A 27267-nucleotide genomic window follows, 5' to 3' on the forward strand; every position below is an offset into this window, starting at 1 on the left:
TAGTGCCTGATGCTGGATATTACCTTGGATCACAGGCATCATTTTTCTAACCTTGTCCCTGTGTCCCTGACCTCTTTCAATAACCAAAATGCCAATGACCAGGAGAAGAGTGTGTTTAGAACTGACAGCATTTAAATCAGCTCAAGTAACAGTGCCCTTTCCCTGAAACAAGATGAGTCACTCTCCAGGACTACTAGCAAATCCCCTGTTCTCAGAGTATCAGGACTGTCTACCACCTCTAGTGCTCTGATATAGGGGGCAACTTGTTGATAGCTTTTGTTACAGGAACTGTATGAATGTGTAAATGTGCAAGATATTAGTGTCTGGGAGTTGTGGGTGAAGAAAGACTGAAGGGATTTTTGCTTTCTTTCCAGTTGGTGAATTTGACAGTGGGAGCATATGGGAGACAGGCTTTAGTTGAGACTGTCGTTTGTTTATGTTAGAGGAACTGGAAAGAAATGCTGCGTGTTGATGGCTAAGCTGAGGACTGCAAGTTTCTTCACTTAGTTTGTCTTCTGGATGTGTGATCTGAGCTCTGACATGGGTGAAGGGCTCTGGAATTCTACAGGAGCAGAAATTTCTGTGAGCATGGAAAAAAACTTGGTTGATACATAGACTCTGTAACGACCTGTAACCACTCATTGTTGAAAAGGGGTAAGAACATTCAAATGGTATAGATTTCTACAGACCCAAATCTTTACCTCAGCAATTTGCTTTATTTATAGTACAGATTGATAGGTCAGACTTGGAAAAAAGAGCTGAGAAAGAACTGAGGTCCTTTCCTGAATTGACAGTATGGGTACTTTCTGATGAATTAAAACATCATCAAGAAAAGAAAGGAGTATCTATTGTTCAACTACACTGACCTACATAGCAGAAATCACAGAATACCTTGTGACATCTTCCTTAGCACAAATTCATGAACAGGCTTATAACACCACTTCTTGGATAATCTCCTGCTTTTCTGCAATTTCAAGTGTACAGATGGGCATATGCGTGTGAGTGTATGTATGCTCTTCTTCATATATCAGAAGTGACCTCACATCTCTCTCTGAGACTCCAACCCAGCAGTTCAGCTAGACCCCAGCTTCCTATTGCTATGATGAAATCTTTGTCTCTTATGATGTCTGTGACTCTCAGGCATCAGCACTATCACACTGAAGGACCCAGATTACTCTTCTACTTTCAGAATTTTACCAACACAACTGCCAAATGCTTTTAGTAATACTTATTTCCCTCTTAGTGGCCTGCGTAATGTATTGCTCTTAGGCATTTCTTATAAGCTTCACACCATCACGTGGGGAAGATAAATGTTGTCATCCCCATTGTACAGCTGGGATATCTGTGGCGCAGACATACCAAGCAATCCACCCTGGGTCATACAGTGAGTCGGTGGGAAAGCCAGCAATAGAATCCATAAGTCCTGCATCCAAGTTCTCTAAGTGCCTTGACTAGTCCAGATTCCCTCCTTAACACCCTTGTCAAATTATTTATAGGAGATGTATTCATATAGTCAGTAAGACATCAAAATTTTCTAATTATATCTAGTAATGACAATTATGCCCTTAGTTCAGTTTGCCAGACAATGCTTTGCCAAAGAAGGTTTGCCAAAAATTTTTTGACCGAAGAAAGAGTAGGCATCTGTAGCATCTGCAGACTAGATCATATAAAATGTCCCTGCAACAAGTCTGCCCTGTCTCCACGGAAAGCTTAAGGTAAGTGTATGGGGTCCGCAGCCTTGCAGGAAGAGGATGGTGCCCTTCTGTGCCACAGCATTCCTGCTGCCTCCAGTGCTCATTTCCAGGAGGGCACTCAATTTCTCAGCTCAGGTTTTAAATCTGCTTTCAAGGTACCTGCACGTTTTCACTCTGGATTTCTGTGCAGCAGCAAGTAGGGAGTTGCCATTTCTGATTTTTAGTACTGACCAACTGCCAGCCACCCATCTGGTGTCACGAGAGGTAAGAACCTGATTTATTAATTCTTAAAGGGCAGAGAAAAGGTCCTTTTGGGTGGGATTTCTCTACGACTGAGAGAATGGTCACTGTTTCACGTTCTATTTTCAAACCCAGTGTGGTCGCAGAAGGTGGTGGGGTGCCCAAAGCTCGTAGGGTTTTCAAGTGAATCATGGAATCATAGAACAGCCTAGGTTGGAAGAGACCTCGAAAGACAATCTGGTCCAATCTTTAAGTGGCTGTGTTTGAAGTCTCTGACCGCTGATGGCAGACCAGAAAATCCCCATGGGGACATTCTTCACTTCTGCTTCACTGACCTAACAGGGAGTGAGGCGTGCTGGCTTCCCATCTTTGCTGCTGCAGCAGTAGAACTGGACCAAGATAAGCGCAGTAGGAAAAAGTGCAAAATTCATCATTTTGTGTCAGAGCATGTGATGTGTTATTTTGTCCAAAACTTACCACAACATCTCTAAAGAAGTAAGAGCTGTAATATGAGCAACCAAGCTCTGCTTGTCATCTCTGTAAAATGCAACACTGTCATTTGTTCCCCTTACTGCTCTGCCGGTTCTCTACCACACAAAAAATGGAAGCTGCAGCCCTCCTCCTCTGTAAGCCACCTGTTCCTGCAGGGACAAATAAAGAATTATCATGTTAGTCCCTCATTTTAATAGAAATAAAATACAATACTAGGGATTGTGTCAATATTAGGTACCTACCTCTATATAGGAGAGAAATAAATAAATGTTTTCCTATGCTTCCCACTGTTTTTTTTCTGGGGGGAAAAAAAAAATTAAAAAAAATGTTTTGAGAGAAAGTAATACCGGCTTTAAAATTTCTTATTTTTTAAATTCCTGAGTTGAACTTTGAATGATAGAATCATTATTATGTTTAACTTTGTTTTCCCCTAAAATTATATTAATTTTAAAACAGGAAAAGAAAATAATAGAAATGGAACTATGCCAGTGTGTTTTGGAACAGCATTCTCTTCTTTTAACAGGCATTGTAGCCATTTATGCTCCATTCAAGAACTCACTAAAATTAGCAAATAATTGTATCAATGATACCAATGTTTTAGAGACTGAAACTGAGCCATTAAGATGCACAATTTGTCTGTATGCAACTCAAGACAGTGGTGTATGAGCTTTCTGACCTTGCTGAATTCGTATCCCTTGGGAAGAAACTGCATTTTCAAGTGAATTTTAAAAGAATGCCTAAGCAGCTGAAAGGAATTTTCAGGTTCTTAACTCCACAAGACAGTGCCTAAATACTTGACTACTAAGTTATTATGGATTATTTCAAATGTGATTTCAGTACAGTGGCCCCTGAGCCAAACAATCTCCCAAAATAAATTTTCACGTTTTCCATAAATCTTGAATCACATCAATGCAAAAATATACAATTACTTCCAAAAAAGCTATGAATAACACCTTTCTTTTCCCATCTTTTCTTCTACTAACAAGTGCTTACTTTTTTACACATTTGGGCAACATATCTACTTTTCCACAGTGATCTCTGCTGACGAGCCCCTCCATAAAGTGCAGCCATGTCGTCAGACTCCGAGATGGCCGTCTTTGGGGAGGCAGCTCCTTACCTCCGAAAGTCAGAAAAGGAGAGAATAGAGGCCCAGAACAAGCCTTTCGATGCCAAGACTTCAGTCTTTGTGGTGCACCCTAAGGAATCCTTTGTGAAAGGGACAATCCAGAGCAAGGAATCAGGGAAGGTCACCGTCAAGACTGAAGCTGGAGAGGTGGGTAAAATGCAAGATTGGCGAACAGCATTAAATTCCCACGCTGAGATCTTAGCTGCCATACATGGATCTCCTCCTTCTGACAGACCCTGACTGTGAAGGAAGATCAAATCTTCTCCATGAACCCTCCCAAGTACGACAAAATCGAGGACATGGCCATGATGACCCACCTCCACGAACCCGCTGTGCTGTACAACCTCAAAGAGCGTTACGCAGCCTGGATGATCTACGTAAGTACCAGCAGCAGTCTTCCTTTGGGTAGCTAGGAGGAACTGCTCTGCCAGGCTAAGGGGAAGCCAACGTGCTGTCTCCCTTCCTCGCAGACCTACTCGGGTCTCTTCTGCGTCACTGTCAACCCCTACAAGTGGCTGCCGGTGTACAACCCGGAGGTGGTGTTGGCCTACCGAGGCAAGAAGCGCCAGGAGGCCCCTCCACACATCTTCTCCATCTCTGACAACGCCTATCAGTTCATGCTGACTGGTGAGTGGCTCTATGTGTCTCAGAGGGATTGTACCACGAAATTCTCTGAAGGGATACTCTGTCTCAGTAATAGGAGGAGATTTTTCAAAGCTTTCATGATTTCGATGCATACATACTACTGTGTGTTTTCCTATCTTCACACCATTGTTTCTACTATTTTAAATGAAGAGTGCCCCAGTGCACCCAGTGTTGTGGAGGCTTTTTGTTTGGTCGTTTGGGGTTTTAGGTCAAGCTGACAGCATAGAGTTGAAAACATTAAACTTACCTGACTACATTTCATTCTTTCTGTGTTGTTCTTTGAGTTCTAAGTACTATATTTCTGCCTCTTTCACAGACCGCGAGAACCAGTCGATCCTGATCACGTATGTACACCCCTGCTCGGGTCCCTGCAGGGCTGCCCGGTGCCAGGGGACCTCCTGCCTGACCACACGCTCTCTGCTTCTCTCTTTGGTTTGACAGCGGAGAATCCGGTGCAGGGAAGACTGTGAACACAAAGCGTGTCATCCAGTACTTTGCAACAATTGCAGCGAGCGGGGATAAGAAGAAGGAGGAGCAGCAACAATCAGGCAAAATGCAGGTGAGTCAGGAAGAACAGACTGACTGTTCAACATGCAATTGCCATGTCAGCTAAACACTGTAACGGTGTAATGATCATCCTGTGGGGAACACTTGAGGATGGAATCATTAATTAATAGGTGCTGGCTTGCATCAATGCTTTCCTCTGTTCCTGACATGATTTTTGGAAAGGGTAACCAGCAATAATTATCATCTTCTAGGGAACGCTTGAGGATCAAATCATCAGCGCCAACCCACTGCTGGAGGCCTTTGGAAATGCCAAGACTGTGAGGAATGACAACTCCTCACGCTTTGTAAGTTACTTAACCAAATGATTCCTGAAAAATAGTAAACAGGCAGTCATTCTTTTCTGTTGTTTAGCCATGTTTGCAAGAGTAAGATTTAATTTTCTTATCATGACTTTACCACTTATACTGAAGGTAATTAGATTTCAAAAACAGTGATTCTAATAAAAATATAATTCCGCTTTGCATTGAGATGCAAATTAAAATAACAGATCACATGCCCTTTATCCTATAACGTATTGCAGTGTTAAAAAATAGGTTTTTTTTAAATTTTTACTGATATTCCTATTAATTTACTAAAACACAGAGAGACAGAATGCCAGGAAGAAAGGGAGGGAGGTTAGGAAAGATGGGAAGGAAGGAAGGAAGGAAGGAAGGAAGGAAGGAAGGAAGGAAGGAAGGAAGGAAGGAAAGGAAGGAAGGATAGCAACACAGATTTAAACAGCTGAACTAGTTAAATAGCTATTTCTGTATCATTAAGGCAACTGCTGTCTGTATGCAGGATATAGTTGGAAGAGTTTGGCTAAATGAAATCCACCCATTCCTTCCCAGTTGCACATTCAGCATGCATAAAATATACATCTGTGTTACTATTGATTATTTTCATGGTCAAAAATGCAAAAGATGACTTCATGTCAGCAGTGGAAATATAGCTGATTCTTAAGAAAATGTCTCTAAGTAGAAATCTTAGAGTGGAGTAAATGGCAAAATTTTATTTGAGATGTATTCTTATGATGTAAATCTTAAGAACCTTTTATTCCTTTAAAGGGAAAATTCATCAGAATTCACTTCGGTGCCACAGGAAAACTAGCTTCTGCTGATATTGAAACATGTAAGACACTTTCCTTAACTGTTCACAATCCATCCATTCACTCATCTATCCATACAATACCACTTCACTCAATCATACTTTCTTTTTTGCTGTTTCTTCTTGTTTCTAATTAAATTTTCCCTCCAGATCTGCTGGAGAAGTCCAGAGTCACTTTCCAGCTCAAAGCAGAAAGAAGCTACCACATATTTTATCAGATCATGTCCAACAAGAAGCCAGAGCTAATAGGTAGGAAAAATTACTAATTTGAAGGAAGATTGCTGAACATCAACTCACACTATTACTTGCTTGACTAAACTAAGTGTCCATGTCCCTTCTTACTTTCAGACATGCTTCTCATTACCACCAACCCATATGACTATCACTTTGTGAGTCAAGGTGAGATCACTGTCGCCAGCATTAATGACCAGGAGGAGCTCATGGCTACAGATGTAAGTAATAATTTAAAGTGGTGTATCTATTGTCATCTCTCCCAGACAAAGTTTTTATTTTATTGTTCCTATTGCAGAGTGCCATTGACATCCTGGGCTTCACTGCTGATGAAAAGACTGCCATCTACAAGCTGACAGGAGCTGTCATGCACTACGGGAACCTGAAGTTCAAGCAGAAACAACGAGAGGAGCAGGCAGAGCCTGATGGCACAGAAGGTATTAACAAAGTCTGTGGCTGACCTGTTAGAAATAGAAGTAGCAATAATAATTCAGTATTTGGAAGATCAAAAAAGAGAACAGTGGAAATGTGTGAAAAAGTGTTTATTCGAGCTAGTATATAGGTATGAAACTGCCATCCAGTATATACATTTTTTTCAATTACTACCTAATCTTTATTAGAAGTATGAATCGAATATGTGTCCATAATTCTCTGCTGGGCTACCACAGTTCTGGACAGCACAGCCTGTTCAGTGTGCTTATATTGAAGACCTATGGAGAAGAGAAAGATTTTTCAGAAAATATATATCCGGTTGCTTAAAAAAAAAAAAATATGGAGGCATTAAATTTAGAATTAGAACTTCTCTTTCATAAATCACATAGTATCATAGAATGGTTTGGGTTGGAAGGGACTTCAAGGATCATCTAGTTCCAATCCCTCTGCCATGGGCAGGGACACCCTCCACTTCAGGGATGGGGCCTCCACAATGTTATTCAGGAATTTTGCCCAGGTAAAAGGGAACTTTCCTTCAATTTCTTTCTTCTTCTTTGGAGATTCAAATCCGTAATTGTCACTACATAGTAGTATTATTTGAATATCAGTCTAAGTGGGGCATAGGTACATTATGCTAGGGAAGAACTGACTTAGATTTCTACTTCTCAGCTGACTACCTAATTGCTTAAATTTTGTATAATGCATACATGGTTTAAAATGACTAAGCCCTGTCTACTTCTTCCAAAGAATGCTTTCAGATGGCCAGCTTCAGAACTGAATTTTTGGGTTTTGACCCTGAATGAATCAATGTTCTTGCCTTTCTGCTATGACTATAAGTCTCCAGAAAGGCGCACTTCTTAATTGTTAGCTATAATTTTGGAATGCATTCCCCTTTAGGGTTGTAGCTGCTGCCAAAGAATACAGGTAGCCCAAGTACCTATGTGTATGTTTTGGATTACACTCACGTGGCCAACCTGCTGACACTTTGGTGTTTTGTTGCCTGGCTTATAGATACCAATTAGCTCTGGACTGAAGTGATGAACTTCAGCTTTCAGGATGAATTTTTAACAACTATATTGTTTCTAGATGCTTCTGTGAAGATTTTTAAAGACACAAATCACAATTAGGTGTATTGCTCTGAAAAGCTTTCAGAACAAAGATGATTTTGTTTTTAATGACTGCCATGCTTCCTCTGAGATCCAGTAAGCAGAATTTGATCACTGTTGCTTTGGAAAGGGTTTATAACTCAAAATGCTGCATGTCTTGTTAGTCTTAATTTTTCTGTCTCCTTGTCCTTCTACTTAGTTGCTGACAAGGCAGCCTATTTGATGGGTCTGAACTCAGCAGACCTGCTCAAGGCCCTCTGCTACCCTCGAGTCAAGGTTGGAAACGAGTATGTGACCAAGGGTCAAACTGTGCAGCAGGTAACAACCAGTTGGTGACTGGGAACCTCTGGCTTGTATCACCATTTGCTCCAGATATTGTTTTCCTTCTACTCCATTCTTCTTTGGTTTAGGTGAACAATTCAGTGGGTGCTCTGGCAAAGGCTGTCTATGAGAAGATGTTCCTGTGGATGGTTGTTCGCATCAATCAACAGCTGGATACGAAGCAGCCCAGACAGTACTTCATTGGTGTCCTGGACATTGCTGGCTTTGAGATCTTTGATGTAAGGATTACAGGTTTGATGACTGCTTTTGCAGGAGGAGATTGCTATATCAGAGAACTTCCAAGTAATATGCCTCTGAAGGTTTAACATTCTAGTCATTTGCAATTTTCTGGGAAAAAAATCCATTGTTTTCTTTTGTAGCACAGAGCAAAAGCCTCAGAAGCTTCATCAGTACAAGAACAGACTTATGTTTTTTGTGTAGAAATAGCAAATAGAATTTTCTATGTTGAAATATTTTAACAGTTTGAGTTTAATGTTAATGATTTAAAAAACAACCCAACATAATTACAATAATTTTATATAAGAGCTTCAGGAGCAGAACTAGGATTTGGAGGCCCATTCACAAACATACAATGCGTTAAAGATATGTAAATTGTTTAAAGGACCAAGGAATGAATAGATATGTATTTAATCAGAGATACCAGTGTTAAAAAATTGGAGACCAGTGCATACACTCATCTTTTTGGCTGAACCAAAAAATGCTAATGTACTTTATGAATTTTAGGAGATTCTCTAGGAATATCTGCATTGGAAAAATTTCCATTTTCATTATGTAGTTATTTCTTTGAGAAGCTGCATATAGGTCCTGCTGTGGTGAAGTCCTGATAATACAGTTGTATTTTAACCGGGAAGGTTTATAAAGAGTTGAGAAAGATCAAGAACTGTGCATGTTGACAATGAGTTGTTGCTTTTGTTTCAACTGGGAAGTTCAACAGCCTGGAGCAGCTGTGCATCAACTTCACCAATGAGAAACTGCAACAGTTCTTCAACCATCACATGTTCGTGCTGGAGCAGGAGGAGTACAAGAAGGAAGGAATTGAATGGACATTCATTGACTTTGGGATGGACCTGGCTGCCTGCATTGAGCTCATTGAGAAGGTAAATTTTTAATTCAAAATGTCTTCTATTTTCAGGAACTCATTATTTTAAATTGAAAATTGTTAAATGTTATTTATTAAAAAAAAAAAGTCTCTTCCATGGTTAGTTTCATGTATTCAGTTTTAGTTGTTGAAATATCTCTTGATCTGTAGCATTACTTACTATGCATTAGAGATATTACAAAGTCCACAGATGATAACTATGGAAGTTTTCCTCACACATCTTCTATGTGGAGAGTATGTCCACTTGCTAGATTAAAGGACATTTTTTTTTTCCAAAAACACAGAGCAGCTCCCAAAGTAAAATAAAAATATTTTTTCATGGTTGTGGAATAAAATTATCTGGACAATACAATTTTTTTCTAGATGGTTCATAGCAAAGTAAGTACAGGCCAATATAGTTAGTGCCTGATCTCTGAATGCAAGAAACTGAACAAGATTTTTTGTAGTTCCAGGTAATTTGGGGATTTGATTAAAAGTACAAAAACTGAAGTAAATATAAAATGGACACATTTGTGAACAATATTTTGAAATACATTCATTCTCCTGATTTTTAACATGATTTTTGGCATAAGAAAACATTCCTGAATCACTGTGCTAAAGTGTGAGCTAAGCAGGTGAATCTTTTGAACAACTTTTTAGAAATAACTTTTCTTCATGGCAAGGGTATTGGTTTGTTTCTCAGCTTCCTATCTTTTACTATATTCCCTTTAAGAACAAGTCATGACCATATTATTCTACAGGCATTCTCTCTTTATTGTACTATCTTCCAGCCCATGGGCATCTTCTCCATCCTGGAAGAGGAGTGCATGTTCCCCAAGGCAACTGACACCTCTTTCAAGAACAAGCTCTATGACCAGCATCTGGGCAAGTCCAGCAACTTCCAGAAGCCCAAGCCTGCCAAAGGCAAGGCTGAGGCACACTTCTCCTTGATCCACTATGCTGGCACGGTGGACTACAACATCACTGGCTGGCTGGAAAAAAACAAGGACCCCCTGAACGAAACTGTCATTGGGTTGTACCAGAAATCATCTGTGAAGACACTAGCCTTACTCTTTGCCTCCTATGGTGGAGCAGAAACAGGTTAGTTTTCTAAAATTCTTGTTTTCCAAGATTTATGATAGGTAAAGATGAAACAAAAAAGATAATATTAAAACACTCTTTTTGTTTTTGAAGAGGCTAGTGGTGGCAGTGCTGGCGGTGGAAAGAAGGGTGGCAAGAAGAAGGGTTCTTCTTTCCAGACAGTCTCAGCTCTTTTCCGGGTAAAGTATAAAATCCATGTGACATGAACATAGTTTCAAATCTGAGCTATCTAAACTCCTGTTCTTCTCATGACCTTGGTTTTATGATGAAACAATAATAAGTATGAATGAGAAGAAGTTACTCACTGCCTTTTCCTAATAATTATCTGTTCACATTTGGGATATGTTTCAAGCAGTCTTCAGCTGACCCTCTGAATTTCTTTTAAAAGTTCACTTGCATTCTTTGTGAAAAATATTTTTCAGAATTTGGGATGTAATATAAAAATTAATTAAATAAAGCCTTGTGTTAAAATTTTTATACAGACTAAGGTGCAGAATTTAAAACTTTCTTTTAATGAGAATACTTAACTATATAGAAGTTTCATTAAATCTAAATTTTAAATTTGAAAGCTTCTTTCTCCTATGATTCATTATATTAGTTCCTTGCTATCTAGATACAGAGCACAGAGAAGTAATTTTTTCTAATCTAAGCTGCTACACATGATCCCACAGGAGAACTTAAATAAGCTGATGACCAATCTACGGAGCACTCACCCCCATTTTGTCCGTTGCATCATCCCAAATGAAACAAAAACACCTGGTAAGATGCTCAAGCAGAAGAACTTCCTTTGATACATCCATTCCCCTCCGCACTGGGAACTGTGGCATTCATTTGTGCTCTGAATTGCTAGGTGCCATGGAGCATGAACTGGTACTTCACCAGCTGCGCTGTAATGGTGTGCTGGAAGGCATCAGAATTTGCAGGAAAGGTTTCCCCAGCAGAGTTCTCTATGCTGACTTCAAACAGAGGTGAGAGTACTGCACTTCTCAGCATCATTAAAAGGAATGTTGGTTCATTCAGACTGGACTCTGATGTGAAAAATAGCTATATATGAGCTGGTGGGGTTCAGTAGCTAGTGTGTGTTGGTGGGAAAAAAATAGCCGTATCTTCCTTTTTCTGTCATTCCACAGATACAAGGTGCTTAATGCCAGCGCTATCCCAGAGGGACAGTTCATTGATAGCAAGAAGGCTTCTGAGAAGCTCCTAGGGTCAATCGATGTGGACCACACCCAGTACAAATTTGGCCACACCAAGGTACAAATGCTGCTTGACTCACTCACTGCATGTCTGTGCTTTGCTCTACCTGACAGTGATGTGTGGCCCTGTTGGCTTTCTCAAGGTGTTCTTCAAAGCTGGGCTGCTGGGACTCCTGGAGGAGATGAGGGATGAGAAGCTGGCACAGCTCATCACCCGCACGCAGGCCAGGTGCAGGGGCTTCCTGATGAGAGTGGAGTACCAGAGAATGGTGGAGAGGAGGTAGACATTCCTCATCTTCAGTTAAATACTTGGGGGAAAGTGTTGGCGCTTGTCATACTGAAAATATTCAATGTACATTTTAATTATGCCTCAGGGAGTCCATCTTCTGCATCCAGTACAATGTTCGTGCATTTATGAACGTCAAGCACTGGCCCTGGATGAAGCTGTTCTTCAAGATCAAGCCCTTGCTGAAGAGTGCAGAATCTGAGAAGGAGATGGCCAACATGAAGGAGGAGTTTGAGAAAACCAAGGAAGAGCTTGCAAAGTCTGAGGCAAAGAGGAAGGAGCTGGAGGAGAAAATGGTGAAACTGGTGCAGGAGAAAAATGATTTGCAGCTCCAAGTGCAGGCTGTGAGTAACTTTTTTTTGTTTGTTTAGTTGTTTTTTTTGTAGAGGAAATAAGTAAATAAGATCTAACTCTTCTGACTGAATTTTACAAAATATTTTAAGCTGAATGCCATGTAACAAAAGGTAAAATTCAGGTCACTTTCTTTCCGCACTCAGTCTCACTAGAACAAAGTGTAGTTTAAAGAATTACTTTTTAGTCTTAATGCTTACATGTACATGTGTCCATGTGAGTTCATGACATAAAGCCTCATTATAGTCACTGTAGCGTATTTAGTCGAGTGGGGATGCTGATTCAATTGACCAACTACTCTGCCTTAATTCAGTTGTCGAAATGAAAGGCCTAATGTCATTTCTTATGGCATATCTCACCTGAGCTCCTGTAGCTACCGCTCCAGAAGACGCAGGTGTCCATTACCTCCTACAACACAGTGCCAGCCTTGTATGGTTGTCTCCAGTGCAATTTGGTCTCTCAGAAACTCAGGCAATATCATTGAGTTGCAGTGTCCATTTCAGGGAAAGATGAATCTTGTTCTAGTGTCCACTGACTGTACTGGCTGGGTATAAATCTACTAATGGGAGTTTCAAATATTTTCTCAGTGCTGGAATTATTTACATTTCTCAATACTTCCACATAAATTTCAATACGATACATTATAAAACACAATCATTTTCTAAAGGAGAGGAGGAAAAGATTGCTTAAATCCAAGTAAACCACTAACATATCTGAAATAAATGAGGTGAAATGTAATGGAGCTAGATACAGTATCTGATGATGAAGAAGGTAAAAAAAAAATTATTAAAAAGTTATTCTGAATTTGTAATTTTTAATGTAAACACACAGTAATATTTTCCAAAAAAAGTTATCCCAAAGGTCTTCCTCATGCACTTCTGTTCCTTTAACAACAAAAAAACTTTCCTGCATTTTCGTGCCAGGAAGCTGATGCTTTAGCTGATGCTGAGGAAAGATGTGACCAGCTCATCAAAACCAAAATCCAGTTGGAAGCCAAAGTAAAGGAGGTGACTGAAAGAGCTGAGGATGAGGAGGAAATTAATGCCGAGCTGACAGCCAAGAAGAGAAAACTGGAGGATGAATGTTCAGAGCTGAAGAAAGATATTGATGACCTTGAGTTAACACTGGCCAAAGTGGAGAAGGAAAAGCATGCCACTGAAAACAAGGTATGCACACGGGGAATCACGAGACGTCACGAGACTCTCTGAGTAAGAGCCTGCTACCGTAAGGCATGTTGGCATTGAAAGCTTCTAGACTGGGCATTGTCTCAGCATCCACAGGATAAATGAAACAACTGGCAAAACACCGCAAAGTGAAAATTACACTGCACCAGTGAACATATTTTCTACAAAAAATTCACAATTGCTCATATTTGTAGGTGAAAAACCTCACAGAGGAGATGGCAGCCCTGGACGAGACCATCGCCAAGCTGACAAAAGAGAAGAAAGCTCTCCAAGAGGCCCATCAGCAGACACTGGATGACCTGCAGGCAGAAGAGGACAAAGTCAATACGCTGACCAAAGCTAAAACCAAGCTGGAGCAGCAAGTGGACGACGTAAGCACACAGGCATACAGCAAGAAGAGAACAGGTATGGAGTTAGACCTGGCTGGCAGAGCACTGATAGTCTTGCTCTTTTTAGCTGGAAGGGTCCCTGGAGCAGGAGAAGAAACTGCGCATGGACCTTGAGAGAGCTAAGAGGAAGCTCGAAGGAGACCTGAAGCTGGCCCACGACAGCATAATGGATTTGGAAAACGATAAGCAGCAGCTGGATGAGAAACTGAAGAAGTAAGCGTGGCTGTGGGGCACCCGAGTGCTGGGCTGGTGCACTTGTCTTTTCCCTTTGAGCTCTAACATGGTTTGCTTTGCCTAAAGGAAAGACTTTGAAATCAGCCAGATCCAGAGCAAAATTGAGGATGAGCAAGCCCTGGGCATGCAATTACAGAAGAAGATCAAGGAGCTGCAGGCAAGTCTCTGTCCCTTCTCCTCTTTCCCCCAGTCTCAGGTGAGGCAGGAGGAGGGCATGGGTGTGAAGGGTCCCTAATGTTCCCCAGGCTCGTATTGAGGAACTGGAGGAGGAAATTGAGGCTGAGCGAACGTCTCGGGCAAAAGCAGAGAAGCATCGGGCTGACCTCTCCAGGGAGCTAGAGGAGATCAGCGAGCGCCTGGAAGAAGCAGGAGGAGCTACCGCAGCTCAGATCGAGATGAACAAGAAGCGTGAGGCAGAATTTCAGAAGATGCGTCGCGACCTCGAGGAGGCCACGCTGCAGCACGAAGCCACGGCTGCCGCCCTGCGGAAGAAGCACGCGGACAGCACAGCTGAGCTTGGGGAGCAGATCGACAACCTGCAACGAGTGAAGCAGAAGCTGGAGAAGGAGAAGAGTGAGCTGAAGATGGAGATTGACGACTTGGCCAGTAACATGGAGTCCGTCTCCAAAGCCAAGGTATTGAAAAATATACTGAAAACAACTTGAAAATAAATAATGTTGAAACATATCTTTTTAAAATATGATCATGTTACAATATAACTCTCTGTCTCTGTGTAGAACTGTATTTCTAACTTTCTAACCCCAATGAGCCGTATAGAGCTTGCACGGCTGATGACATTTTTCTGGTGAGAATCATGCAGTTCCTAAGAAGGAGGCAACCATACACTAATCTTCTTTCATTCTCTGTGATCTCCACAGGCAAATCTGGAGAAGATGTGTCGCACACTGGAAGACCAGCTGAGTGAGATTAAGACAAAGGAAGAAGAGCACCAGCGCATGATCAATGACCTCAGTGCTCAAAGGGCTCGCCTGCAGACAGAATCAGGTGAGAGAGCCTCCTCTGTGCTGTGGAATGGGAGAGCTTCCAAAACCAGTTTGTTTGGGCCACGAATGACAAGGAAAATATTTCCTTTTTGTGTGTTTTCCTAGGTGAATATTCGCGCCAGGTGGAGGAGAAAGATGCTCTGATTTCTCAGCTGTCTAGAGGCAAGCAGGCTTTCACCCAACAGATCGAGGAACTCAAGAGACAATTAGAGGAAGAGATAAAGGTGATCATAGTTCCTACAGCTGGCCACTGAAAACGCTCTTAACTTCACACTGCCTGGTGAGGACAGGGTCTGCTTAGCACAAGCAATACTGGGAGAAGATTTTCATTTCTGCAGGGAGTGCGATTAGTGGATTTTGTCCTCCAGACTTACATCTGTCCTTCACTGGAAACACCCACACCCTCCCAGCAGTCATGTTCACAGTGTTAAATTAATCCATTACAAGAGATTTCCCAGGATATTACCATCCCTTGTCCCAATCTCGCTCTTGCCCCCCCAGGCCAAGAACGCCCTGGCCCACGCCTTGCAGTCTGCTCGCCACGACTGTGACTTGCTCCGGGAACAATATGAGGAGGAGCAGGAAGCCAAGGGGGAGCTGCAGCGTGCCCTGTCCAAGGCCAACAGCGAAGTGGCCCAGTGGAGAACCAAATACGAGACGGATGCTATTCAGCGCACGGAGGAGCTGGAGGAGGCCAAGTACGTTGGGAAAGTGAGGAAGAGAAAAAAAGGGGTAGACTAACAAGGAAAATTTGAAGACACAACTGTGATATTGGCCTAAAAAGTTAAAGCTGTGCTTTGGGGCAGGGTAAGGGCTGAGGGAAAGTATATCCTCCAAAGTGTGTGGCTTATGAAATGTAGAGGAAAATATCCCCCTGACCCAGAGAATGGTACAGAAAACCTTTGGACAGTACATGCAGAAGGCACAGTGGTTGTTCAAGCCTGGGAATCAGAACTGGGAAAACAGTGACTTACTGGGAGAGGACTGGCACTGTCTGTGCATAGCATACATACTCAAAGAAGTGATAAACCGTCCTGTTGTGAAAAGCCCATCAGCCACAAGCCACAGCCTCCTCTTTGCTCTCAAACCATGAGCTGTGCTTATCTCCTCCCAGGAAGAAGCTGGCACAGCGGCTGCAGGATGCAGAGGAACACGTCGAAGCCATCAATGCCAAATGTGCTTCCCTGGAAAAGACAAAGCAGAGGCTGCAGAATGAAGTGGAGGACCTGATGATTGACGTGGAGCGAGCGAATGCTGCCTGCGCGGCTCTGGATAAGAAGCAGAAGAACTTTGACAAGGTCTTCTGGGCTCCAGCCTTGGGGCTCCTGGGCAGAGCATCCCCTCCTGATTGCCACGTCCATACTCACGGCCCATTTCTCTTCAGATCCTAGCAGAGTGGAAGCAGAAGTATGAGGAAACGCAGGCTGAGCTGGAAGCCTCCCAGAAGGAGTCTCGCGCTCTCAGCACGGAGCTGTTTAAGATGAAGAATGCCTATGAGGAGTCCTTGGACCACCTGGAAACGCTGAAGCGTGAGAACAAGAACTTGCAGCGTAAGTCCCTGGCCCTCTGCTCCCGGCCGGGCTTTCTCACTATCCACCACCACCCACCGCTCCACGTGGGTCCTTGCCTGCAGGTCGGCAAAGATGCCTGTCACCTTGGTGCGACAGGGCCCTTCCCATTCTGCTCTGTGCCTGACCAGGCGTTTGGTCTTTGTTCCCACAGAGGAGATTTCCGACCTGACGGAGCAGATTGCCGAGGGAGGAAAGGCGATTCACGAGCTGGAGAAAGTCAAGAAGCAGATTGAGCAGGAGAAATCTGAAATCCAGGCTGCTCTGGAGGAAGCTGAGGTAGATGCCCGTAATCACTGGCATCAGCAGTAAAAATATGAGCAATGGGGACATATGGCTAAAACCTGCCTGGTCCCCCTCTGTTCTGGCTGGGAGCCAGCCAGCTGAGATTTCCTGAAATAGCCTGTAATTTTCTGGAAAGCCAGCAGTAGCTTTATCAATGTTATAAATATTTGTGTCTGCTTGTCCAGGCCTCCCTAGAACATGAAGAAGGGAAGATCCTGCGCCTCCAGCTTGAGCTCAACCAGGTGAAGTCTGAGATTGACAGGAAGATAGCAGAGAAGGATGAGGAGATCGACCAGATGAAGAGAAACCACCTCAGAATTGTGGAGTCCATGCAGAGCACCCTGGACGCTGAGATCAGGAGCAGGAATGAAGCCCTGCGGCTGAAGAAGAAGATGGAGGGAGACCTGAATGAAATGGAGATCCAGCTGAGCCATGCCAACCGCGTGGCTGCAGAGGCACAAAAGAACCTGAGAAACACACAGGCAGTGCTCAAGGTATGTTTAGCTAAGGATGTCCACTTAGGTGTCTAGCTTGTCTAGCTTGTCTAATATCATAGAATCATTGAATTATAGAATGATTTGGGTTGAAATGGACCCTCCAAAGATCATCTAGTCCAGCCCCTCTGCCATGGGCAATGACATCTTTTACTAGATCAGACTACTAAAAGCCCCATCCAGCCTGACCTTGAACACTTCCAATGACATGGCATCCACAACTTCCTGTCACTGGATACCAAGGAGGTCAGCACCTCCCTCTTCACTTCCCCTCCTCAGGAAGCTACAGAGTGCATTGAGGTTGCCCCTCAGCCTCATTGTCTCCAAACTAGACGAAATCCATGTCCTCAGCCACTCCTCAGAGGCCATGCCTTCTAGCCCTCTCACCAGCTTTCTTACTCTCCTCTAGATGTACCCTTTTAAAATTGTGGGGCCCAGAACTGCAGACAATACTCAAGGTGAGGCCACACCAAAACTTAATAGAACAGGAATTCAGCTCCAACTGTGACATAGCTTTCCTAATCCTATCCCTACACATTCAGGCAGCATCCCTATATTATTTCCAGGATACATCTCTTTGGTTCCACTGCCTATGCATTTCTTTCTTACACTTTAGTTTGACCAGGAGGTCCTTACTTAGCCATGCTGTTGTCCTGCTTTCCTTGCTGATTCCTTATACATGGGAATTGAGAGCTTGTGCACTCAAATAAAAATGTTCTTAAGGAGCTGCCAACTCTTTTCTGCTCCTTTATCGCTGAGGGCAGTTTCCCAGGGGGTCCCACCCAGTAATTCCTTAAACAACTGAAAGTCCGCTCTCCTAAAATTCAGGGTCTTGACCTTACTCTTCATCTGACCCATAACTCTCAAGACTGTGAATATCACCAGGGCATGGTCACTGCAGCCCAGGCTGCTTGACATCTCTAATTAGTTTATCTGTGTTGGTAAGAAACAGGTGCAGTAACACTTCTCCTCCAGTTGGGCTGTCTATCACCTGGATGAAGATATTATTTCTGATGCACTCCAGGAGTCTCCTGGACTGCTTACAGCAAGCTGTGCTGCTTTTCCAGCAGATGTCAGGGTGATAAGCAGGATCAGAGCCTGCGAGCGTGATGCTTCCCATAGCTGAAGTAATAACACTTGGTCAACAGGCTCCCCTTGATCAGGCTTGGCCTCTAATTTTTACTCATAAGCTCTCAACCTGGCTCATCACTGTTTTTCAAAGACAGGTCTGTGCAATGAATCAATTTTTTACATAGAGAGCAATCTTCTCACCTCTCCTTCCTCTGCTGTCCTTTCTGAACAATTTATAGACATTGATTGTAGCACTCCAGTCATGTGATTCATCCCACCAAGTTTCAGTGACAGTGATTAGATTGTAGCTTTCTAGGTGTACAGTGGCTTGCAACTATTCCTATTCATTACCCATGCTACAGAGACACTTAATTTGGGCTATTGACCATATCACCTTTTTAGAGGAACAAATCCTAATTCTTTTGGAACATTTTACAGATGTTTTCCTGTTGCTTCCTAATACATCAGCAGCCCCTGGCTCTTCTCTGTTACTCAAAACTCAATTTTCTTCCTCCACGAAGTCTACTTTAAAACTCTGACCAGCTTGTTGGCAAAGACCATCTTGTCCCAGTTGGCTGGGTGAATGCAATCAGCTTCCAACAGACTGAGCTTCTCAAAGGTAGACCCATGGTCATAGAAACAAAAACCTTGAATATGGCACCAGCTAGACAGCCAGACATTCACCTGTTCAATTTTTGTCCTCCCTCCTGAACACCATCTTCTGATTTGGAGGACAGAGGAGAACACCACCTGTGCTCCAGATCCTTTTGACATTGCCTTGAGGGACATATAGTCTCTTTTGATGGGTATAAGTTGCCTTGTTGCAATATTAAAGCCTACATGGAATAGTAGTAGCAGATGATAATCTGAAGAGTTCATGGAGTTTGGCAGCCTCTCAGTGAAATAATGAATGTAAGCTCCTTGTAAGCAGCAAACATCTCTAGAGACATTGTCTAGATGGTAAACAGGTGTTTTGGTGCCTCTCAGTAACAAATCTCCAATTACTAATACCTTATGTGCTTTTCTGGTGGCACTGGTTCTAATGAGAGTGGGTGGCTGGATCAACTTTAAATGATTGAATTTTCCTGGATCCTGTCAGTTACTCACATGCTCTTCATTTTTCAACCCCACAGCATTGTGTCTGTTATGTAGGGGCACTTCAGGGGATGGGGGAAGGTTCTTTCTTCTGCCGGGAGCAGGGACGAAGGTCCAGTTTCCTTCATCTTATAAATTACTTGTGTCAGTCAGCTGGAGTTTGAGTTCAGGCTTACATTCCCTTTGCACAGCCTTAAATTTAGGGAGGGCTGTCACTCGGCCTGGGACAGTGCACAATAACATGCATCAATCTCTTGCTCACATTCTTAGATACTGTGCATATACTGACATAATAATTCTGCAAATAAATATTATATCTATAAATATATATTCATAGTGACATAATAGTGATTAGACTGGTGCTAACTGTCATTGTGCAACAGTGCTATGCGACATTATAATTTTCCTTTCTTCTCAAAGGATACCCAGATACACTTGGATGATGCTCTCAGGACCCAGGAGGACCTGAAGGAGCAGGTGGCCATGGTGGAGCGCAGAGCAAACCTGTTGCAGGCTGAAATCGAGGAGCTACGGGCAGCTCTGGAGCAGACGGAGCGGTCGAGGAAAGTGGCTGAGCAGGAACTGATGGATGCAAGTGAGAGAGTTCAGCTCCTCCACACTCAGGTTAGATTCATGAGATTCAAAATCTCAAGAGCTAATTTTTTTCCCCTTTACAGTTTTTTCATCTTTGTAAAATCTTAAATCATCTCTTCTAATAAAAAACTTAACCTGAACCAGAATTATTACTCTTTTGCCACAAATTGTGCAACGGATTATAGCTAAATGAGTAGGAAGGCATTAACAGGAGACTGAAGTGTTTCTTAAAATTTTAAGAACTGTCCACTATCTAGCTGTGTATGACCTGACAAGATGCATCATTTGAAGGAGGATGCTAATATTACACACATAGATGATAACTTTAAATTTCAGCAGTAAATTTCTAAAATAACTGTTCTGTTTTGGAACTAACTGGACAATATTTTTTGTTGTTCAACAGAACACCAGCTTGATCAACACCAAGAAGAAGCTGGAAACAGACATTGCCCAAATTCAGAGTGAAATGGAGGATACAATCCAGGAAGCCCGCAATGCTGAAGAGAAGGCCAAGAAGGCCATCACTGATGTGAGCTGGGGCCTGCTTTCAGTGCTGATGGTGGATGTATTCTCCCTCAAACTGTTTCCAGCCCCAAAATGGCTCTGATCCTTTTCTCTCATCAGGCAGCCATGATGGCAGAAGAGCTGAAGAAGGAGCAGGACACCAGCGCCCACCTGGAGAGGATGAAGAAGAACCTGGACCAGACGGTGAAGGACCTGCAGCACCGTCTGGATGAGGCTGAGCAGTTGGCACTGAAAGGAGGCAAGAAGCAAATCCAGAAGCTGGAGGCCAGAGTGCGTAGGGCTCTTATTTGTGGATGAGTGAACGCGGCACATAGGTAACCACCAGGGAAGCTCCAAAGATGGTCTTCTCATTGCAGGTGCGGGAGCTGGAAGGGGAGGTGGATGCTGAGCAGAAGCGCAGCGCTGAAGCCGTGAAGGGTGTGCGCAAGTACGAGAGGAGGGTGAAGGAGCTGACCTACCAGGTAAGGCAGGAGGCCTCCTTGGGCTGAGAGAGTTTTCTCATAGCGAGTCAAATTTCCCAAGGGGAATTGCTAACCTCACGTGGTGGGAAACCAGGAACTCATTCTCTGTCCTGCTTACCAACCACTCTAGTCTGAGGAAGACCGGAAGAATATTCTCAGGCTGCAGGATCTGGTGGACAAGCTGCAAATGAAGGTGAAATCCTACAAGAGACAAGCTGAGGAGGCTGTAAGTATTGCTCAAAGAATGGGCAAGAGCCGCCTTCCATCAGGGCAGCACGCTCATTGAGATGACTATGGATACCAGGAAAGGGGCATGAAAGAAGCTCCCAAGGCACAACAGTCTTGGCCATGCCATTTTACCATCGTGTCATTAGGCCTTGCTGAGTTCTGGGCACCCTGCCGTCAGGGATGAGCTGAGGGAAGTTGTGCAGCCTGTTTTATACAGAGGTCAGACTTAAAATACCCAAGGGCCACATCTACTGACTGACAAGTTCATGAATCTCTGCTGCTGATCAACAGCGGAGGGTTTCAGGATCTCTCTCAATCTAAGTCACACTGGTGTTGGGCAGCAAGTAGTGGGAGAAGTACACAAATGACAAATCCAAGTGACAAAATAGCTCCTCAGGAGTGACAGTGAAGCTTGTCACAGTGGGATGCTGAATAAGGGAGGATGAGGAGGTCTGTGTGAGGCTTGTGTGCAAGCAGCGGTGGGTGGGGGATGGAGGGGAAGAGCCGCAGCCCCAACAAGGCCGAGGCGCAGGAGGAGTGAAACCCTTGGCTCCTCACCACCGACTCCCTCTGCTCACACAGGAGGAGCTGTCCAATGTCAACCTCTCCAAGTTCCGCAAGATCCAGCACGAGCTGGAGGAAGCCGAGGAGCGGGCTGACATTGCAGAGTCGCAGGTCAACAAGCTCCGCGTGAAAAGCCGGGAGTTTCACAGCAAGAAAATAGAAGAGGAAGAGTGAGGCAGCAAAGTGACCTGAGGGATGCACAAAATGTGAACCTCTTGGTCGCTTTCTTCTGCGATGAGTCTTTGTAACTGTGTCAATGTCTAGAGAATAAAGACCATAGATTCCTTTGCATACACAGCAGAGGCAGTGCTTTTGGTTGTTACAATTCAATTCTGCAGTTACTTAAGTTTGCGGCATTTGCAAATGAAACATTTTATTTTACTTTAACTCTTGGATAGCAGTAGAGTTTTAATTATCCCATCTCCAGTATTTCTTTACTGTGTCCTATTACATTACTGGGTAGGGAATAATACTAATTTAATCCCATACTGGCAAGAGGAGAGGATGAGGACAAAGGCAGGAAGAGTACCTTGTCTATCCTGGCACAGTAAAAATGTTTCTGCCTTGGGGAGTCCTCTTTCTAAATGGGTGCAGTGCACAGAGGATCTCTTTGCTGGTCCCATTCTGACATTGGCAAGTCTGATTTAGAGGCAAGTTGCCCCATAAGAAAAAACTGGGGCCCCAAAGGCATCTTATGCAAGGACTGAAGTGCTGCCTCCTTTGAACAAGGCAGGTGAAGGCCACAAACTCTAGAGAGTAACTTTCTATTGAGCAAAATTAAAGATCAGGCTGAGCTTTTTTTATGGAAGAAGTTATCAATAATCAGTTCTAAAGCAAAACAAATAATGTATTTGGATAAGAAGATATTGCATTTCTTACTTTCTCTATTAGACAGAATAGCCAATATTAAGACAGAACGCTCCTGTTGTAAATCAAATGGAGATTGATCAACAGACTGGTAGAAGTAAGTCTGGACAAGAGGACTCACTATGGAATAAACCCAAACCAATGGAACACACAGAGCCACAAGAAAAGACTGGGAAATGCTGCAGTACTGTATAGTGTTTTCTGGTACTGAAATATTAATAGAAGACTTTTGTGCCAAGGAATAACGTGGACTTCCATAGAAATACAAAAAGCTAAACAAAATAGTTTTGATCATGTAAGATAAGACTTCAAGTGGAAATAATTCTGGGACCATTGCAGCTTTAAAGAAATCACAAAATCTAGCATTTTACAGAAGAAAAAAACATAGATGATCATGCCATACTGCATCATACCTGTCTGACTCTTGCGGCAATGGATGAGTTGGAATGTAGATACCAACTGCATCCTGGCTGGACAGAGAGGAAGCAAGTCACCTACACAATGTGTGCTGGTCTGAAGTTTTAAACAAATGACAGCCAGTTTCCTGCAAGGCAAGAAGTAGTACTTAGAATATGGAACAGCCATTCTGGCAGCACTGGACACTGGTGCATCGCGTAGCTGCTAAGGGAAGATTCTACAAGCAGATGTCAGGAATGGTAAAGGAGACTTGGCTCTCTTCCACTACAAGACACACTTATGGCTCCCTTGAGGTTCCTGGCTAGCTCTACACCACTACATTTCCAGGGAGTACTTCAAGAAACTGTGAAGGATGGTGGGGAAGGGAGCTGGAGTTGTGGGAGGGGAGGTGGGGAAGAGACAGCAGGAAGAAAGCCTTTTGCACTGACCACAGCGGCCAGTGTGTTTGCAGCAACAGTATTCAGATTTAGGAGGTCTTCCTTCTCCCAAGCACGCTGAGGTTTACACCCAAGGAATTCTCCCATCTTATGACTAAATATGGAAGTACTTTGCTAGGCAGCAGCTAAATATATTTAAGGAAAAGATGACACCCTGTGTTGCCTCCTGTGTCGCTGTAAGTGATGCTCTTGAGAGACACAGCATCTCTACGTGTGAAGCTGTGAAAGCTGCATCAATGCCAGTGATATCTGGGCACCAAAGGAGGGAAACCATCCCCTCCTCTCTCCCTTCCCACAGTATGCTCCCAAGAAATAGGTGGCATGCTTTGTTTCCAGACAAAACCTTTGTTTCCACACATTGAAAGGAAGCAAAAAGATCTTGTTTGTACTAAATTACATATTTCTTTAAACAAACAAACAAACAAACCACCCCCAAAGCTTAATTTCAAAGTCAGTATACTGCAACTGTGGGTCTTTAAAAGAGAAGTATTTCTAGCTCCATGGGTACTTTTTTGAACCTGCTGACTGACTAGCAAATACCACAACAACTTTGAGGACCATATTTTGATGCCAAAAATCCCTATTCCCCTTGGACAGTATTACAGTGCCCATCCCAAACAAACAAGCTGGCCGGACTGTGGACGAATCATGGTGCACTTGAAGCATTTGAAAATGTTTGGCTCATCTCTCACCTGTAAGCCACAATTATGCCTTGAGAATTTGTTTCTAAATGCTCAACTGATGAAAGGCAACGTTGCGGGTTCCTTAAACGACACCATCTTGGTCCGATTATTTACTTCAAACTGCATGTGTGGGAAATGGAGTTTGCACCCCATTGCACTGGGCTGACCTGGCTGACCTGGCCTTGCCACCAGCCATTGCAGAAAGCATGGCTGGAGACTTCTTGGAATCTGAGTGGAATATTAATGGGAGGGGTAAGGAAAATTAATTTCTCCTCACTTTGTCATTTGCTGTCTTTGCTGGAGGACAGGAGTCATTTTGCATTGACACACTATTTCTGGAGTCAGATTGCTTGTGACCTGGTAAGTGCTGATGCAAAGGTCTTGGGGAAAACATGATTACTATCAGACACTTATTGTCAATAACGTGTCATAATAATGTTCATCATTGCTGTTCTCCAAGCACTTCCAAGCCATACACTCAGGATGCAGAAACACTGCCTTGACCAAAAAGTGCATTCTTCCCTAATGACAGAAAAAGAGAGGGACAGAGAGTGAAAGAGAGCAAGCGAGAGAGAAGGAGAGGAGGGAGAGGGCGAAGGATAGAAGGGGGTGGAGGGGAGAGTGTTTCGGAGAAAGAAGTTAAGAAAGAGAAAAAAGTTAGGGAGAAGGAAGGAAGGAAGGAAGGAAGGAAGGAAGGAAGGAAGGAAGGAAGGAAACAATCAAATGCACATTATTTAGCTGTTGGTACCTAACCCTGCACTTAACTCTGCTGCTTTTAATCATCTGTGGGAGCATTTGCTAGTTACAACATCAGCCGTCTTCAAGTAGCTGGGTCACGGTGCATGTAGCTGCTGTTCCCAGGTGCAGAATCATGGCTTCAGTGGCCAGGGGTGTGATAAGAAACAGAACACAGGGATGCAGGGAACTCACTTGGGAGCATCTGTAACAGATTTCCAGAAGGGAAATCCACACTGTGCTTGTGAACGCACTGTCCATCCACCCATTTCATGGCCATTGCCTTAGTACCTCAATGCCTGCCTCGCTGGGTGAAGGTGCCGTGGGAAACAGATCTGTTTTCTGAATCTCTGCTTTGTCACTGCAGGAAGGGCAGGCAGGCAGGCTGTGTCTGGTGCCTCCTCACACCCTGAGTCCTTGTGAGTGAAATGGCTGCAAACACTGAAGGGAGGTGTACCTTGGGAAAGCAGAGGTATTGGTGGGGAGTGGGAGGGCAGGTAGAGATGCTCCTGGGAGAGCAGAGAGAGTGGGTTTACCTATTGGGCATTGCATGACATACTACTACATTGCAAGAGGGTAAATGATTTTAGGTACAGAGAGCTTAAATGCGATGATCTTCATTGCAGAGATGCTAACGAGTTAAGAGAGTATTAGAATTTAAGCTAGGCAGGAAGTTTTCCCATCCTTAAGTGCTCTTGGAAATGTTCAGAATTTCCTTCTCTCTTGATATGTGAAATCACAGTATTCCAAATCAGTTTGCAATGTTCCTGAAAAGAGACCTGTCATGGGTAGGCAAAAATCTGGCTTTAGTAAAGGATGGACTATGTCCATGCCTTCACATTGCAATACAGAACCACTGAAATCAAACAAGGAAACTCTTAGGATGAACATAGAGAAAATCTGTTTTTTCTACGGGTGATTTGAGATCATGAACAAACCCTCTTGGGGGTTCCCTGAGGGGGAAACGGGCATGAAAAAGATAATACAAGATAGCCCACAATAGTTCTGTATGTAACAGCATGCACCTTACTCTGTTGCCAAGAGATGTTCTGGGTGTTCAAACTGGTGTTTGGATCATAAGTAATTTGTGACAGTACCTAAGAATTTACTCTTCTTAGAGCAACAGCTCAGACAAAGGATTAAATGCATGTTCCTTCCATTCACAGCACTCAAAAGCAACACATCAAAACCATATTATGGCACCTCTCTTATCTGTCAGCGATTGCAACTGATTAACATGTTCTCAGACCTTTTCTGGGGGAGCAGTTACTTTCTCAAGCTAGTAACTCTGTACTAGTAACTCTGATTTACCTTTGATGCAAATCATTCTCCTTCTTCAACTCCTTCTACCACCTGTTGTCTCTCTTTTTGCCTGTTCTTCCTGGACACCACCCAGCCTTCTCACCCCACTCACCTGCTCTGTAACAGGAGCTCCTCAGCTGCTTTGGTGAGTGACGGAAAGGTCATTCTTAATGTCATGTCCTCATCCAGGACCCACTCACCAATTCTCCTCCATTGATGCTTGCTGGAAATATTGGAGGAGCCTAAGTAACTGTGCAACTTTAACATTCATTCAGTATCTGCACAGGTATTATTTTTTACCTTCTTCTTCACAGTTAAGTGGTGCTGAGCTATCTTTGGAATCCCAGTTGCTCTCTTCCTGCTCTCTCTTCTGAAAGACATTATAAGTGTTAAACACTGTACATACTTATGTGACAGACTTCTCTATACCATTAAGCTATACCACGAATCCATTACAAAAATAAACCTTGGAGCAAAGTCAAGAGAGTACAGTTAGAAAACAGAAAGATCTTCACAGTCCCTCCATTTTTCGGTGCATGGGACAGGGCAGTCTTCACAGAAATGCTAGATTGCCTTTGCCATGGCCAATGTCATGAAGGGCCCAGATTGCCCTGTACCCACTCTGTATGTCTCCCTCTGAATATTTTAAAGTTTCTGGTAGTTCTGTTCATCAACCTGTTTTCCTCAAAAATCAGTTAATACCTCTATTCTTATCTCATGCTCATTATGGGATCTTTTTTAACCATGTTGCATAACACCACCACTTTGGACTAGACAATTCCTGCAGGGAATATTAAAAGCATGCATTTCATTAGTCAACAGGAGAAAGAGAGGCTTTAATAAGCAAAGTGTCCTACCATCTCCAGAGGCCAGTGCCCAGCTGCATCTTAGTTTTGGGAAGTCTTGGGATGAGAAGTCTTGCTCTGAACACTGTGTTTCAGCAATTCTGTTTCTTTGGCGCTAATATTTCTGGGAGCTCTCATTTTACACAAGGGACAGCAGAAATGCTGCTGTGGCAGAGGCTGGGCATTCCCTGTCAGACAGCTCATCAGGGGTCCACAGGGTGCACTGATCCCTCCAGCATGCCTTGCTTATGCTGAGAGCACGGCCAACAACAGCACTTGCAAACTGCAAATCCCATGGCGAATATTTCTCAAATA

The 27267-nt window shown here is 43.3% G+C and overlaps 1 protein-coding gene across 1 annotated transcript; it reads left to right on the forward strand.

Annotated features, from left to right (window-relative positions):
* Positions 1–1739: 1739 nt before the first annotated feature.
* On the forward strand, positions 1740–21957 carry LOC129214540 (myosin heavy chain, skeletal muscle, adult-like). Its single transcript, XM_054846378.1, has 39 exons — positions 1740–1958; positions 3459–3699; positions 3786–3929; positions 4023–4179; positions 4514–4541; positions 4639–4756; positions 4956–5048; positions 5808–5871; positions 5998–6096; positions 6196–6299; positions 6377–6515; positions 7816–7934; positions 8027–8176; positions 8885–9055; positions 9828–10137; positions 10231–10316; positions 10809–10896; positions 10988–11105; positions 11268–11391; positions 11477–11613; positions 11708–11963; positions 12894–13136; positions 13349–13525; positions 13611–13756; positions 13844–13934; positions 14023–14412; positions 14656–14782; positions 14887–15005; positions 15283–15479; positions 15896–16079; positions 16166–16331; positions 16504–16628; positions 16820–17128; positions 19715–19918; positions 20292–20417; positions 20513–20683; positions 20770–20874; positions 21005–21100; positions 21685–21957. The coding sequence occupies exons 2-39, from the start codon at positions 3496–3498 to the stop codon at positions 21838–21840; spliced, it is 5841 nt and encodes a 1946-aa protein (XP_054702353.1). The 5' UTR covers positions 1740–1958; positions 3459–3495; the 3' UTR covers positions 21841–21957.
* Positions 21958–27267: the final 5310 nt, after the last annotated feature.

Source organism: Grus americana, chromosome 18 (assembly GCF_028858705.1).
Source record: "Grus americana isolate bGruAme1 chromosome 18, bGruAme1.mat, whole genome shotgun sequence".
Taxonomy (NCBI): domain Eukaryota; kingdom Metazoa; phylum Chordata; class Aves; order Gruiformes; family Gruidae; genus Grus; species Grus americana.